Consider the following 16,596-nt stretch of genomic DNA (forward strand, 5'->3'; position numbering starts at 1 on the left):
ATTGGAGGGACACCCTTACGGCACCCAGGACGATCACCTCCTCGGCTAGGCTGCGGCTCATCCAGCTGTATTATTTGCATGCCGCCTATCTGATCCCGGAGCGCCTCCACCGTGCGGGTCTCTCTCCAGATGCTTCCTGTGCACGTTGTGGGGCGGACCCGGCGGATTTTTTCCACATGGTGTGGACCTGCCCGCGTCTGGGAACCTACTGGGGCGAGATTGAGACTGAGCTAACTGAGACACTGGGGTGGGAGGTTCCCCATGATCCCAGAATGGCCCTGCTGGGGATAACGGACGGTCTGGACGGTTCCCGTCATGAGAAATTCTTCCTAACTACAGCTTTGGTAGTAGCGAAACGAGATATTGCCGCCACATGGAAGCGCTCTGACCCACCCAAATGTGCTACGTGGAGGAGGGGGGTGGACTGGTGCGCAGCACAGGAGCGCATGATGTATTCGGTGCGGGGCTGTCCTAAGAAGTTTCACAGAGTGTGGGGGAAGTGGCTAGGGGGTATAATTTAGGGGTGTCAATGCGGGTGGAGGGAGTGAGGTGGTCGGGAAGGGGGTGGGAGGTATTGCTGTTGAAGGTCAATGAACGTAGAAGATATCTTTTGATGCCAGTTCGCTTGGACGGTTGTCCATGTATTTTTGTATGTTTATTTGCAAAAATAAAAATTTGCTTATCAAAAAATACTCTGCAGTGATTAAACGTTTCAATCACTGCAGAATATGTAAGGGCGCCCAGAGGCTGTAAAATGTTGTTAGGCAAAATGCATCCTCGCTTCTATTTTTGGAAGCTGGGGTGCATTTAGCATTAAGCAAATCGCACCAAATGTTCACTCCACCCCATTGTGGAATTTCGCAGAATTTCATGTAATTTCGCATAATTTAGTGGAATCAAACTTTGTAAATTCTGTCCAACACTATACAAAGCTCAAATTGAAATTTGGTAACATGTTACAGATTTTCAATTTTGGTTTCCAACCAAATGCTGAATAGGTATTTGGAAGGGACGTGTTTATGGCATTTCTTCAATTACTGCATTGGAATTGGTATGTATTCATGTTTAGCGACTGAAATTCAGTTGCAAAACATTAATGTTTTACCAACCGTGGTATTTCCCACACAGAAAAAAGGCATCAAAGGACCCCTTTCCATTTGTGAAAAGGGGAGAAAGCCAAGATGATCCATAATCATTCTACCATTTGGCCTTGCTTGATAACTGAACTGATAAAAGTGAATTGTTTTCAAGTGAGCAATAATACTAACTAAATCATCATGATTCCGATACATCATCAGTATCAGTATTTTTCAGAATTAAAGCACCAGTTACTTACCTTCAGTAACGATATATCTGTAAGAAACATTAGTTAGTTATAGATTCCTTACCTTAGAATAGGTACCCCAGCAATACCAACCCCGGTGGTGGGTCTGCGAACCAAGATCACACATCAGAGGCCTCTGGCCAGAGACCAGAGGCCTCTGATGTCCGCCTCTCCCATGTGGCCACCCCATCCCAGAAGGGATGCGTCCGTCACCAGTGTGGTCTGATTGGGGAAGGGAGAGGGATCTGCCATTGACCCAATCCTGGTTCGTAAGCCACCACTACAGTTGTTGGACAGTACCCTCCGAGATCTGGATGCAATCGGACAGATTCCCCTGATGCTGCGCCCACTGGAACTTCAGGTCCCACTGAAGAGCCCGCATATGCCACCTGGCATGATCCACCAGCAAGATGCAGGAGGCCATGAGGCCCAGCAGCCTCAGAGTCATTCTGACCGAAACCCAGGAGAGAGGCTGAAAGATCGGAATCATAGCCCGAATATCCCAGACTCGCTGTTCGGGAGGATAGACCCGAAATGGCACTGTGTCCAGAACCGCTCCGATGAAGAGGAGCTTCCGAGAGGGATTCAGGTGCGACTTCGGCACATTGATGGAGAACCCCAGCAAATGCAGGAGGTCGGCCGTAGTCTGGAGGTGGGAGACGACTGCCTGGGGCGAGCCCGCCTTCAACAGCCAGTAGTCAAGATAGGGGAAGACTGAAACCCCTGATCTGCGCAGATGAGCTCCGACCACCGCCATCACTTTCATGAATACCCGAGGGGTGCTGGTAAGCCCAAAGGGGAGCACAGTAAACTGGAAGTGCTTGCGGCCTACCGTGAACTGTAAGTAACGCCGGTGGGCATGCAGGACGGGGATGTGAAAATAAGCGTCCTGCAAGTCCAACGCTACCATCCATTCTTGTGGGTCGAGGGCAGACAAGACCTGAGCAAGCATCAACATCTTGTACTTATCCTTCCGGAGGAAGCGATTGACGTCCCTGAGATCCAAGATAGGAAGCAGGCCCATGTCCTTCTTGGGGACCAGAAAGTATTGGGAGTAACAACCACGACCTACTTCTGTGACAGGAATGCGCTTGATGGCTCCCTTGGCCAAGAGAGCCGTAACTTCCTGCTGGAGAAGGGCCAGATGAGCCTCCGACATGCAGTGGTATCTGGGTGGCATGGCTGGAGGGGTAGTCTCGAAGGGGAGGGAGTAGCCCCTTCGAACTATTTGCAAAACCCACCTGTACGACATGATGGTGCGCCAGTGGGGTAGGTGATGGAGAATCCTGCCACCCAGTGGCGTTTGATGGGCCTGAAAGGTCGGACTAGGAGGGCGTGGAGGCTGCTGCAGAGGGGGGGTTGTTGGACTGGCCTGCCCGCTGGCCCCTGGAACCACGCCGGTTGTTTCCACGTCCCCGGCCGCGCGAAGGTTGGCTAACTTGCTGCGGCCTGTGGCCCTGGGTGAGACGTAGCGGGGCACCCCTTCCGCAGCCACGAAAGGTGCGAAAAGCAGACTGCACAGGGCGGGTGGAGAGGCCAAAGGACTTGGCCGTAGCCCGTGAGTCCTTGAAGCGCTCTAGGGCTTTGTCTGCTTTGTTGCCAAAAAGGCGATGGTCATCAAAGGGCATGTCCATCAAGGTGTTCTGGACATCCCACGAAAAGCCAGTGGACCTCATCCAGGCGTAGCGACGAAGCGCTATCGATGTTGAAATGGTCCTGCCCAGAGAGTCGGCGGTGTCCAGCCCGGGCCTCCTCCGGACACTGAGGCAGCACTTGTGTCATGTATCCCACAGAGAGTGCAAATAACGGCCCAAGAGACATGCAGAGTTTATGGACTGCATTCCTAAGCTGGCAGACGAGAACATTGTCTTGCCAAAGTTGTCCAGCTTCTTGGATTCCCTTTCCGGTGGAGCGGTAGGGAAGGCGCTTTTGGAGGTGGAAGATTGAACTACCAAACTCTCAGGAGTGGGGATGTGGGAGAGGAAACTGGGGTCACCCGGAGCCGGGCGGTGGCGTCGGGCAATCATCCTGTCCACGGGAGCCCAGGTGTTGGGCCTGGACCACGTGCACAAAAGGACGTCTGTGAGGGCCTCATTAAACGGCAGCAGCGGCTCCGAAGAGCTCAGAACCGGTTGAAGCACCTCTGTCAGGATGTTAGTCCAGACCGCCACCTTAGGAAGCTCAATGTTGAGAGCCTCGGCCGCCCTAGGCAACACCACTGCATATGACGCTCCCTCCTCCGTAGCCACGGTAGGAGGAGACAACATGCCAAGGTCAGGAGAGGTGTCAAGACTACTGGCATCCCCCAGTTCCTCTCTCCAGTCCTGCACAGTATCTAACTGGTCAGTTAAAGGGTCACCTGACACCTCCCAGTCCTCCTCATCATCCTCTGGGTGCCACTGTTGTTAAAAAGGGACCCCAGAAATGAACAAACCCCACCCGGCGCCGGAGTCGGACGATGCTGATGGAGGCCGGGGTCAACGCTGGCCAGGGAGCCGACCGGCGCCAAACACGGTAGTGGTGCCGTAAGCAGTGGTGCCGGTGGAGGTGTAACGAGGTCAACCGGCACCGATCCGGATCCAGGCCTGGATCCAAGGGGGGCCCGCCGTGCCGGGCCAGAGCCGCAGCGAAGAGCATGGCCCCCCCCCAACTGAGTCCGTGGGGCCCAAAGGTGTGCCAACGGGGTCGGTCAGCCCAAAGATGGCATGCATTGCCTCGTAGAACGTACGAAGCTGGGTGGGGGTCGCTCAGGGTCCCGGAAAGGGAGGGAGTCGACCATTCGGGCTCCGCGCGTGGAGCCACGGGAGTGGCACCACCCGCGTGCGTCGGCGGATCGGCGGACCGACGAGGAGAAGTCGAAGAGCGATGATGCTTCTTCGACTTCTTCTTATGCTTCCACTTACCCGACCCGGACTACTTCGATGATTTTGAACCGGAATGGTGGTGGCTCTGCGACCAGTCCCGCGACCGCCCTCTCGACTGGGATCTCGAACGGTGCGGAGCAGACTGTCGGCGTTCAAGCAGCTTTCGGGACCGCTCCCGCAAAGCCTTCAGCGCCATCGACCAATAGTCGGAGCACGACTTGGGGTCGTGGTCACGCTCCAGGCAAAAGAGTCACACACGGTGCGGATCCGTCACCGACATCAGTCGGTTACAGGAACGGCAGGCCTTGAAACCGAACATCTCTCGTGCACCTGTTCGGAGTCAGAGAATTGAAACAAGAAGTCGACAAAAGTCAAGAAAAACTCAGTCAAAAACATGACTGAGGTTCTGCTCTTCCCGGATCTGCGCTGGCTGGCGTGGAAAAAGAAAGAACTGACATCAGCGCGCAAGGGCGGCGTCTAAGTAGCTGACGCGAAGTGTTCCCGGCGACCACGACGCCGAAAGTGGAGCTGGCCGACGCCACCTTCTGATGCGCAGAGGTACTGCTGACGAAAAAACTTTACGGATTCAGTCTGACGCCTGGGGGTAATTCTAAGGTAAGGAATCTATAACTAACGTGTTTCAGATTAACTGTGTTAACTGTGTAAGCAATGTCCAAGGACTGGTAAGATGCAGAAGTGTTTTCTAAGACAAAATGTTAGTTATGACTGAGTAGTAAAGCAGTAGATGAGAAAAGCAGAATTAATTATTAGTATGAATCAATTTGCTGCTTGTTGCAAGTGGTCCCATATTTCAGGTTGTATAAAACTCGTTTGCAATATCTTTGATGAAAGCGAAAAGGAAAGGACATGATATTAACAAATGACAAACTGAGCCATAGATTGTTTCCAAGGCTTCTTAGAAACTGGACACTACTGGATCATTTACACTGTTGGAATCCCATGTAAGGCCAAACTGACTATACAAATAATGAATACTTTATTTTAAAGCAAAGTTAATGAAAACTGTTCCAAACAATACACTTAGTTCATACCTCAAAGTTAGTGTTGTTATTATAAGGATGTGGAGACTCTCGGGTCTGAATTGCCATCCCAGGCTCCTCCATGAATTGGCAGGCTGTGAGAGCCACTGTCCCCAGCATACTTTCACTGCAACCTTGCAACACCTTCTGCAAAATCTAGGGAGAAAAGATAGGCTTGAGTGCTAAAAAAGCATTGCATTAATTAAAATAGTCCAAAGGGAAAACATAAATACATTTTAATTGTAAACAAAGGCTTAAAACAGAAGAAATCTTAGAGGACTATGCTCACAATTACATACCAAATCAAGTAAACTTGGTTCGATCGTGGCGGTACACGGTTGATTTCTTCGCCGCCCAGCGCTGGACAAACCATGTGTCCATAGATCCCGAGCTCTCGCCTTTGCCGGTCTGACTCTAACTTAATCTACATCGCCGATGTCCCTCTGAACACGGCTCCTTTTCAAGCCACTTATCTCTGACTCCAGACATACCATTTACTGGTTAACACGCTGAATCCTTCGGCAGCTCCGATGTCTCGTTAGGCACGGCCTTCTCCACAATTCCAGCCCCGTCCAATCCATGTCAACCCGGTCCTGAAGATGATCCTAAATCACTGGATCGAAACGTCGTCGACCTGTCAGCGCAATTGATGGCGCTTACCTCATGTGGTTCAAAATAAACAGTTTTCAAATTGTCTACAAAGATTGCAAATTATTAATTTGAACCACCATATTCACTGTACATACTTTCACTTTTGCACCTTGCGCCGTTCCTTGCTGATATCACATTGTCACTTGCGTCGCCATCCGTTGAGTCACGAACACAATTGAGCACCAAGTACAATTCGGGTTGTTCACGCAAATTGGTTTTTCCTACAGTGCTGTCACAACTGTAATTCTCCTTTTTTCCTTGTCTGAATTTGTTTCAAAATATATGATGCCATGTGCACATTCTTAACAAAAACCTACAGAGAGTCTCCTTTTCTTCCATGTAATGTATTACACATGCTTGCCCAACTGTCCTGCCTAATGATACCAGTTGAGAAATTGTTGTTTGTTTCACGTACCTACCCAAATCTCAACATGGTTTATGGGTTTTGCTCCTGTTGTTTAATACAAGTGGTATCTACTTAGACACCGCCCCTGCGCGCTGATGTCAGTTCTTTACACGACATTCCATGCCAGAAGCGCAGAGCCATGCAAGACACTGACCACTGGTGCATAAAACTAGGGCCCTGAAAGGAAGTCTCTTACTCTAGAAGTCAGTTCGCAGAACGGGGAGGATGGGTGGGGCGGTAAGGAATCCATAACTAATATATATCTCTTACAGATATATAGTTACCGAGGTAAACAGCCATCACAACGAAGCCGCCACCCTGCATGCAAATACAAATCGGTTCTCCCTTTGACAGAAGGAGGAATGCCTTCAGTGCAAGACGAATCGCCCGGAGCCCCAGAAGGTTAATGTGGAGCCCGGACTCTGCCGGAGACCAGAGGCCTCTGATCTCCGCCTCCCCAATGTGGCCGCCCCACCCGAGAAGTGATGCATCTGTCACCAATGTGAACTCTGGTTGGAGAAGGGAGAGGGATCTGCAGTTGACCCAATCCTGGTTCGTTGGACACCACTGCAATTGGTGTGAAGTGCCCTACGAGATCTAGACGCAATCGGAAAGATACCCCTGATGCTGTGCCCACTGGAACTTCACGTCCCACTGCAGAGCCTGCATATACCACCTGGCCTCCACCAGCAGGATGCAGGAGGCCATGAGGCCCAGCATCCTCAGGGTCATTCTGACTGAAACCCGGGATAGAGGCTGAAAGATTGGAATCATAGCCCTAATATCTCAGACTCGCTGTTTGGGAGGATAAGCCAGAAACTGCGCTGTATCCAGAACCGCCCCGATGAACAGGAGCTTCTGAGAGGGAATCAGGCACGTTGATAGTGAACCCCAGCGAGTGCAGGAGGTCTGCTGTAGTCTGGAGGTGGGAGACGACAGCCTGGGGCGAACTCGCCTTCAACAGCCAGTCGTCGAGATAGGGGGAAGACTGGAACCCCTGATCTGCCCAGATGAGCTGCAACCACCGCCATCACTATCGTGAACACCAGAGGGGTGCTGGTAAGGCCAAAGGGGAGCATAGTAAACTGAAAATGCTCATGGCCTAACGTGAACCATAGCCGGTGGGCAGGCAGGACGGAGATGTGAAAATAGGCATCCTGCAACTCCAACGCTACCATCCAGTCTCCAGGGTCGAGGGCAGACAGGACCTGAGCCAATGTCAACATTCTGAACTTCTCCTTCTGGAGGAAGCGGTTGATGTCCCTGAGGTCCAAGATAGGATGCAGGCCATTGTCCTTCTTGGGTACCTGGAAGTAGTGGGAATAACAACCACAACCCACTTTTTTTTTGCATATTTATATAGCGCGAACTCGACCCGAAGGTATTGGAGCGCCTTACATAGCACCGTATTTACATTACACATTCAGGCACAGGGAGATCAAGTGATTTGCCCAGAATCACAGGATGTGGACGCGACCTCGAGGCTCGAACCCTGGTTTCCTGCACCAGAGGCGGCAGTGCAGCCGACGGACCACATCCTCTCCACTTCTGGCACGGGGAAGCGTTCGATAGCTCCCATGGCCAAGATAGCCGTAACTTGCTGACGGAGAAGGGCCAAATGATCCTCAGGCATACGATGGAATGCGGGTGGCATGGAGTGAGAGGTAGTCTCGAAGGGGAGGGAGTAGGCCCTTCGGACTATCAGCAAAACCCACCTGTCCGACGTGATGATGTGCCAGTGGGGGAGATGATGGCGAATCCTGCCACCCACTGGCAACTAGTGGCCCTGAAAAGTTGGACTAGGAAGGTTTGGAGGCTGCTGCAGAGGGGGCGCTGGTGGACGGGCCCGCATGCTGGCCCCCAGACCCATGGCGATGGGTCCCACGCCCCCAGCCACGCAGAGCCTGGGCAGCTTGCACAGTCCTGTGGCTCAGTGTGGAACGTGGTGGGGCACCCCTTCAGTAGACATGAAATGGGCGAAAAGCAGACTGCACGGGGTGAGAGGTAGTAGAGAGGCCCAACGATCTGGCCGTAGCCCTATAATCCTTAAAGTGCTGTAGCACGTTGTCCGCTTTGTTTCCAAACAAGCGACTACCATCAAAGGGCATGTCCAAAAGAGACGATTGGACATCGCCCGAAAAGCCAGTGGACCTCAGCCAGGAGTAGCGTCTCAGGGCTACTGACGTTTAAATCATCCTGCACAGCAAGTTGGCGGTGTCCAGCCCACATCATATGGCGAACTTCGCTGCATCGCTACCCTCAGCAACTGCGCGGGAGAGAACGGCCCGGGCCTCCTCCGGACACTCTGGCAGCACCTGCGCAACGTCTCCCTCACAGAGTGGGTGTAACGGACCAAGAGACATGTGGTGTTCACCGACCGCAGTCCTAACCTGGTGGAAGAAAACATCTTCCCAAAGGCCGGGTTCGACGCCGAATGGGGACACAACTGGCGTCGGAAGGGGTGGAGGTCTCGCCAATGAATACGGCGCTAGAGGACGTGTCGTAAGGTCGACCGGTGCCGATCCGGATCCATGCGTAGATCCCTGGGGGCCCTGCGGCACCGGGGCTGAAGCAACCAGCATTGATGTCTTAGAACCCCCAGCCGCGTCCGTGGGGTCTGAAGGCACTCCGGCGGAGTCGGGCTGCCCAAAGATGGAGTGAAGGGATTCATAAAAGCTACGAGGTTGGGCGGGTGTCGCCCCAGCTCCCGGAAAGGGAGGGAACCTCAGAGCCGACCCAACAGGCTCCGCGGGCAGAGCCAGACGACTACATCCCGCGCCGCGCTGGCCGACGGACGGGGGGGGAAGGCAAAGCTCGACGGTGCTTCTTCGCCTTCTTCTTGTGCTTTATCTTAACCAAAGATGAAGACTTCTAAGAGGAGTAATGATGGCAACTCTGCGACATGTCCCGCGACCTCCCTCTTGTCCAGGACCTGGAGTTGCTAGGAGCTGACTGCCGTGCCTCGAAAAGCTTTCGGGACCGCTCCCGCAAAGACTTCGGTTTCATGGCTCGGCAGTCAGAGCACGACTTCAGGTGGTGGTCGCAATCCAAGCACCGGAGGGACACGAGATGTGGGTCCATGACCACGGCACACGGTACCAGAACGGACGTATTGATACGCCGCCCATTTTTTTATCGGACACTAGAAAGAGCTAGAGATATTTAAAAGGCTCCATGTTAAGAAGGAAACGCATATGAAACTGTCTTTTATTTGTGCCCGCAAAGAGTAGAGGACATTCACTCAAGGGGCCGTGAAACATGGTTTTAAAATAAGTTACTACCAAGACCAACGCGGGTGCTATGATCCCTAAATTAATGCTTGTCCAATGCTGTGAATCAGATGCTCGTTCCTGCACAAATTCGATAAAATAAGAAATTGAGTAACTGGGACGTTTTCATAGGAAGTATTTCTGAGACTATATTGTCCGTATGACTCTGGGGCAGACTTGGTTTACATCGCCTCAAATTTTTAAAAGAACGTGAGTAACAATACCACTTTCTTGAAAAAGAAGGTGTTATGTGAACATACCTTCGAAACGCGTCAAAGCTCTTATTGTAGCCACAAATCCATTTGTCTGAACATTACCTTAAATGTATATGACGTGTAAGGCATCAAGGTGTATGTGATTAAATTCAGATTTTTGATTGTGGCAACCGATGACAAAGGTTACTGTCTGTTTTTAACTCTTCTGCAATATAATTTTTTGTATCTTTAACCAGGACCAATTCGTTTTTATATTGATTATATTGAATGTATTGCAATTGTCTTATTGTGATTTTCATGAACAAATTGTTTTTGTAGTGTAATGTTCTGAAAAACATATTGTTTTAATAAATTTCAACCATCACTACACTAACTACAGGTTTTTGTGCCTATACTTAGCAGACTCAAGGTTTGGATGGGGTCAGTATGATTGAATTTAAATGTATCGGATCTGGATCAGAAGTGTGAATTAAAGTTTAGATCTAAAACTTTTCCCAGAGGACATTTTTGCAAAAAAGTTCTTGTTTGAACCCTAGTCCTTTGGGTTACCAAGGGTTCCTCTCTTTTTTTTATATATACGACATCAACTTGTGACAGGAGTCACAAGGTTTGAAGCCGGTCCATCAATGTGGCATCCCTTGCTTGAGGAGTCGAACGACTCGAAAAAAAAAGTTGACAAGAAGTTGACAAAAAGTAAAAAAAACTCTCTCCGGATCTGCACTGGCTGGCGCAAAAAAAACAAAGAACTGACGTCAGCGCGTCGCGGCAGCGTCTAAGTAGATACTGCAACGTCATTCCAGCGATCACGACGTCAACGAAAAATGCAGAGTCGACCAACCTCACCTACCGAGGCGCAGTCTGAATCCTGGGGGTAATTCTAAGGTAAGGAATCCATATCTAATAGTCTCTTTCAGATATATCAATTTAACACAACCATCTGCCAGGACATATTAAGATGAATGTAATCTGAACTAGCATTATGGATGTGAGAAGTTGGCCTGATATATGATGTCACTAGTTCTAGTGTACACCTTGTATCAGTCCAAACAACCCTTATGGTGATTGGTTGTAAAGTCAACCTTACAGACCAGCTATCCTAGTGGTAGCATGGACAAGAGCAGTCTTAGGCTAAACTCTGTATGGCATGTGAAACCAGCTGTTATACCATTTGCAACCCCTTGAATACCAAATGAAAGGACACCACAACAGATATATTATTAAAAATAGAATGTATTTATTCTAGTCAAAATACCCTCAGCACTCTTTATGAGATTCGAGGTAAGTACAACACAGTCTTATTTAAGCATACATAAGTCACACAGGTAAGTAATACAGTTAGGCCCTTGGGGCCACGCAAACCATATACTAAGTAAGTGGTATAAGAACCACTGTCACGAACACAGGTTAGGCCTAGGGACTCGCTGGGGCTACACTATCCTATCAGTTGCTAGGCAGTGGGAGGCCCACGGGATTCAGGTGTAGAGTGGAAACCCTCACGCGTAATGCGCAAGAGTCAATAGAAATAGTAGTATTTAGAAATTAAGAGTTTTAGGACACTTCGGAAGGAACTAGGAGTTAGAGACTTGGAAACTAGACACTAGGATAGTCAATACCCTTGTGAGCACCGGAGTACTCAAGTTACCTAGCCCACGGGCTGCGGGTGCATAGGTGTGAACTTGCGTCGGGTTTCGTCGTCGACTTCTATGGATGCCTGAAGAAAAGATGCTGACAGGCAGTCAGTGAAGAGTGTCCGTTGGATTCCAAGGATGGAATCAAGAAGGAGGATACCTGCAAGCAGAGGGGACAGAGTTTAGGTCACCAGCCAGGAGCCGGGAAGGAACCAGGCGATGTCGTGAAGATGCAGGTGAAGAGGTGAAGCTTGTCGCAGCAGCCACGGGTACCAGGAGACGTCGAGGACGACCAGAACCAGGAGGCGAGCTGTCCCACGAGGGCACTTGCTGTCGGCGGCGTCGATGTCGAGTTGGGACACAACAAGCCTTGGCAAGCGCAACCCACGCAGAATGAAGGATTTGCTTCTGTTGCAGACCAGGAAGGCCTGAGGTGCTTCTCTTTCACAGGGAAGCAAGGGCCAGTCTGGAGGAGCCAAACCAGCTGTGGAAAGTCAAGGGTTCGTCGTCGCAGAGGTTACTAGCCAACGGGCAAGCAACCGGACAGACGCGTCGAGCAGGAAAATGCAGAAGGGCCCCACGCAGAACTCGTGGAGTGTGGAGGGCTGATCTTCGGTGCAGATTGTGCTCGGGGTTGGGGCTTCTAAATCCCCAGAGCACAACTTCGAGGATGCCTCAGAAGCTGCGCTGGAAGCAAGTAGCCAATTTTCCCAGGTAGCCGGTTCCACGTCTCTCGTCGCCTCCACGGATCTCAGCTTCGCTGTGGATGTGGATCAGGGTCGAAGAAGTCTGGAAGTCAAGGCGCTGGTCGGGCTCTGCAGTCGGTTCCTCGTAGAACTTCGGGCAAAGCAAACGGCAGGTCGCTTGATGGTGCCTGTTTGCACAGGGTGGCCACTCCTTGGCCACAAGGGAGATTCTTCAGTCTTCTTCCGTAGTCGAATGTCGAAGGTCCAGATTTTCTGTTCAAGTTTCAGTTATCAGGATAATCCAAAGTCCTAGGGACTCAGCTCCCACTCTTATACTAATCTGGGGGGCTGGGTTACCTGCTAGGTCCCTCCTATGGGTGGGACCTGGGAGGGGGGTGGTTACACCCCCTTCCCTTTGTCCAGTTTCGCGCCAGGACTGGGGCTGGAGTGCCCCAGCACCGGTTTGAACTGGACGATGCATGGGGCACCTTGTGTGCCCCAGGCAGGGTCTCGTTTCATTCATCCCTCCCTGCCCCAATACACTAAGGCCTGTCTAGGGTGGTGCTAGCACCTCCCAAGGCAGGAAACCTATTGTCCAAGCCTCCCTCGCTGGAAGGACTCCCAGCAGCAGGAGGTCAGACTTGTGTCTGTGGCAGCAGCATCCATTTTGTGATGCTGGGGCTCTGGTTAACTTTAACCGGGTAGTAGGTCTTCAACATGTCTTCTCCCTCTAGAAGGGAGGAATACTATCCTCATCGCCAGAAATGGTGTGGGGGTAGTATTCCAAAGTGTTAGCCACCTTACACGACATGTTTTGATAAAGCCAAACCATAGTTACCATAACCGCGAGGATTATAAGGCACTTTAAGAGTATATGGTAGGCGATATCAAAGAACAGCTATAAGGACATGGTTCTGAAAGCTGCAGACAGGCTCAGCTCATGCTAGAGCACCATCTCACATGTTACCAAGCACTCTGCCTTCAGGATTGTTAAGGCCTGCCATAGGAGTGACTGATAGGTTACCCATGTGTCTATATATAAGGTAGGTATAGGAATACTACACCTAAGCAAGGGGTGATTACACGACCTTGCCCCAGCTGAGTGATCAGCCAGTTGTGTCATAATGGAAGGCCAGCCAGGGGTGGCATAATACATGCTGCAGCCCCTGGTAGGCCTAGGGTACACCTATGCCCTGGGTACCTAAGGTACACTGTACAGGGCCCTAGAAGGTGATCCTTACCAATTGGGTTATGTACCTAAAGTACATAGTATGAATTTAGAGAGAGAACAGCTGGGCTGTGGGTCTGATTAGCAGGCCCACAGCCACATCTAAGTCGAAAACCAGTGAAGCAAAAGCAAAAAGTGGGGGTGAACATAGAAAGCAGAGCCTACTCTCCTACAATGGGGCACAGTGAAGCAGTGTACTAACGTATTCTACTGATTGCCACACATCTAAGTGGCGTTTGCAAAACAGCACGTGGCATCATTCCACAGATTTCACATTTTGATAATCTTCTCATCTCACACCAAGTCTCTGACATTATTACTACTTTACATACCAGCAAAACTGATTAACTCTGGAATTAAAATAAAGCTGTTGATGGAGAGAACTTCTAGGTAAAGTTGACATAAGTTGGTAGAGGGATATAAGGAAGCCAGTATCCTGAAAAAACATGTTCTGAACAGGAATCCAATGTTACCATAAGCACTTTGGGTGGCCTTAAATTTAGAAGTTTGATTATAGACTCAACGACTGCGCACGTAACATGGAACTGCCCATGGGACGAGGAAATGCAGAGATGATATCTGTACACACTGTCCATTTCCACAGAAGCAGCTCTTCAAGACTGCCTTCTTGACTGCTGATTTGATAGGGCTTAATAGACATGAAGATGATAATTGCAGGGAAGAGTCCCTTCCAGTGTTCATATTATAATCTGCTCCTCATTTTAATGTTCTTGCATATCTGGTATGTTATCATGTAGATATGAACCATATCCAGAGTCTACTGTTGTGCCCTAAATGACTGTGGCACGTTGCCCATCCCCTTGCTTAGATTATATCACTACAAATGGTGGAAGGCAGCTGATTCAAGAAGTGAGATACAAGAAGTTTTACCTGTATCTCACTGAGGCGACTGCCTACTGGCTATCACTTATTCCCCACCGAGTACATGTTGCCTGAGCGTGTGACTGCTTGGTTACATGCAAGTGGGTTTATAGGCTGGGCTCTCCTGTGTGTATGATCAGGGTTGGACCGGTATAGAATAAGGCCTGGGCACCAAAATAAAGTGGCCCCACTAGTGACTCAAATATCAAATAAAGTGGCCCACGTTTGCAAATCAGGGCAGTTTCAGGAGGTCAAGATGAGAGCTATGAGAGAGCAATACTGGGACAAAAACTTTCATATTCTAGCCAGGCCAAAAGAGAAATCCTACATATAAACTACTGGGCTACTTGTTGCACCCCTGTATCCTTTTGCTTTGTGTTGCAGGAAATGACCGTCTGCATTGACTGCGCATAGAAAGCGTACCAGTTCCTCCTCATAATGACTGCCATTGAGCTGTGGCCAACCGTAAATAAATACACTGTGCTTCGATTCTTTCTCCCCAAAGGTGTGTGGCAAACTCTGAATTTGAGTGAGACCGCACCCCTGTATTAGGGTAAAGAACTTAGCTGCTCCTGCTGAAAGAAGCAAGAGGTAGGTGGAACGATGCGGTCTGCTTCGCTGAACTGTCTAGGTCCTCTCTTCTCAGGACTCAAGATAGCCTGACAGGAGAGGGCATGCACTGTTCAGCAGAAGCAGAGATCAGAATTCAGCAACTTGGCATGAGGAAATCAGAAATACCATGTCTATTAAGAGCAGAAGCCTGCACCCGCTGCCTAGACTGACAGGAGAGTGAGTGAATAAATGTCTTTATTGTATAAAATATATTAAAATATTTATCACCATAATAAATACATTAAAATCTAAAATATATCCTCAAATATTCCATGAGAACTGCATTTCAATCACACTTCATTAAGACGACAATAGACAATACAAAAATAGTTAATTTCCCAATAAAACGACAATCTGTCGTAAAAAAAAAAAAACGGCAACAGCCTCTTTGACAGATCTACAATTAATGGCAAAAAGTATTTCTTCTGCATGTCTAGTAAACTAGGACATACACAAATTAGGTGCCCAATCGACTCCTCTTATTAATTACACACGTGACGGCCTTTGAGGGTAAACAATTAATGTTCCAAGACCCCTCAATTTGAGCTATCAGTATCAACAGAAAACGAAACCTCGTGTATTTTAGTTGGCATCCTGGATTCAAACTACAGGCTAAATATTCTAGTTTTATTCCAGAGTAGGACTGCAATGACAAGCGGCCTGCTCGTGCCTTCCTCCAGAACGCTTGTCTACCCTCTTCCGCTCCACACTGGGCACTTTTAGCGCATCTGGCAGGAGAGTCTTCCCCGGGCGGCTCGTCCGATCTCTGCCTGTTTCTAGCTGCTGACATTGCTGCCCCTGCTCCAGTGCAATGGCCTCATGAGGTCGGTCAGCCTGCACTCTGCCTTGTGACGTGCTCGGCATGTGGAACCAGCACCTTTCTGAGGCGAGGCGAGTGAGCCTACACTTGCACACACCGGAGGCAGGGAGCATCTCCTGTGACGCGGATGCCAGTGACCACCACGCATCCTGCCCCCATGTGATACAAAATATATGTTGAGGATCATGACGCTGCACTCCTTATCGGCCTGCTATTTCCTTTAAGTGATACGAGGACAAACCAGGCCTGTGAATCTGTATTTACAATCTTTTCTTGAAGCGACGTGAGGATCCAGCCAGGCCCGCAATCGGCATCATCTTGCTAAACGAGGCCCCGGCGTGGCCTGTGCGCCCACACCCTGCCTCGCTCTGCTGCATCCACCAAGCTGTGAATGTCTGCCTGCCACATACTGACATTTTGGCTTCCACTTCATCAAGAGAGTTCAGCTCTTTCTTCAGAGTAGCCAGCGACCTCAAACTGTTCGACAGCTCCAACTATCGCATGTCGAGAACCGTGGGCCTCGTTTCCAGCCTCTCTGAAGCCGTATTGCAATGATTTCAGGAGTGGAACCCGGCATCAAACCATACAAACTAAACAAAAACACTCCACGATGCGACTTTGTGCTGTGGCCATTGCACAGGTATAAATCCCCCTTGTAAAGTGCCCTGCAAGTTCGCATAAAGTAAAAGCAGCGAAGGACAGTGTAGCTGCGATATAGTTTCACAAGAATGTTAAATGTTGTTACAACATGTTAAAGTTATGGTGCATATTAACTTAAATATAGTTGTAAGTCCTATCTTTCTCTAAAAGAAGACCACTGCTTGGACATTATGTTGAATATGAATAATAGATGCGCCACCTGAACTGATGTCTACCCACAATACCCTATATTAAACAAACAGAGAGAAAGGGTTCCAACAAAAGGGATACTCATGATATGAACTATAAACAATAGAAGGAGTATACTTCTT

At 49.6% G+C, this 16,596-nt stretch overlaps 1 protein-coding gene across 2 annotated transcripts in view; it reads right to left on the reverse strand.

The window, feature by feature from the left end:
* The window catches only part of ZZEF1 (zinc finger ZZ-type and EF-hand domain containing 1), a 1,433,434-nt gene that overhangs the window by 210,842 nt on the left and 1,205,996 nt on the right, over window positions 1–16,596 (reverse strand). For both annotated transcript variants that reach the window (XM_085649580.1, XM_085649579.1), the window contains one exon: window positions 5,241–5,384. In XM_085649580.1, the coding sequence (XP_085505706.1) occupies window positions 5,241–5,384 (144 nt within the window). The remainder of the gene's footprint in view (window positions 1–5,240; window positions 5,385–16,596) is intronic.

Source organism: Triturus cristatus, chromosome 3_2 (genome assembly GCF_964204655.1).
Source record: "Triturus cristatus chromosome 3_2, aTriCri1.1, whole genome shotgun sequence".
NCBI classification, from domain to species: domain Eukaryota; kingdom Metazoa; phylum Chordata; class Amphibia; order Caudata; family Salamandridae; genus Triturus; species Triturus cristatus.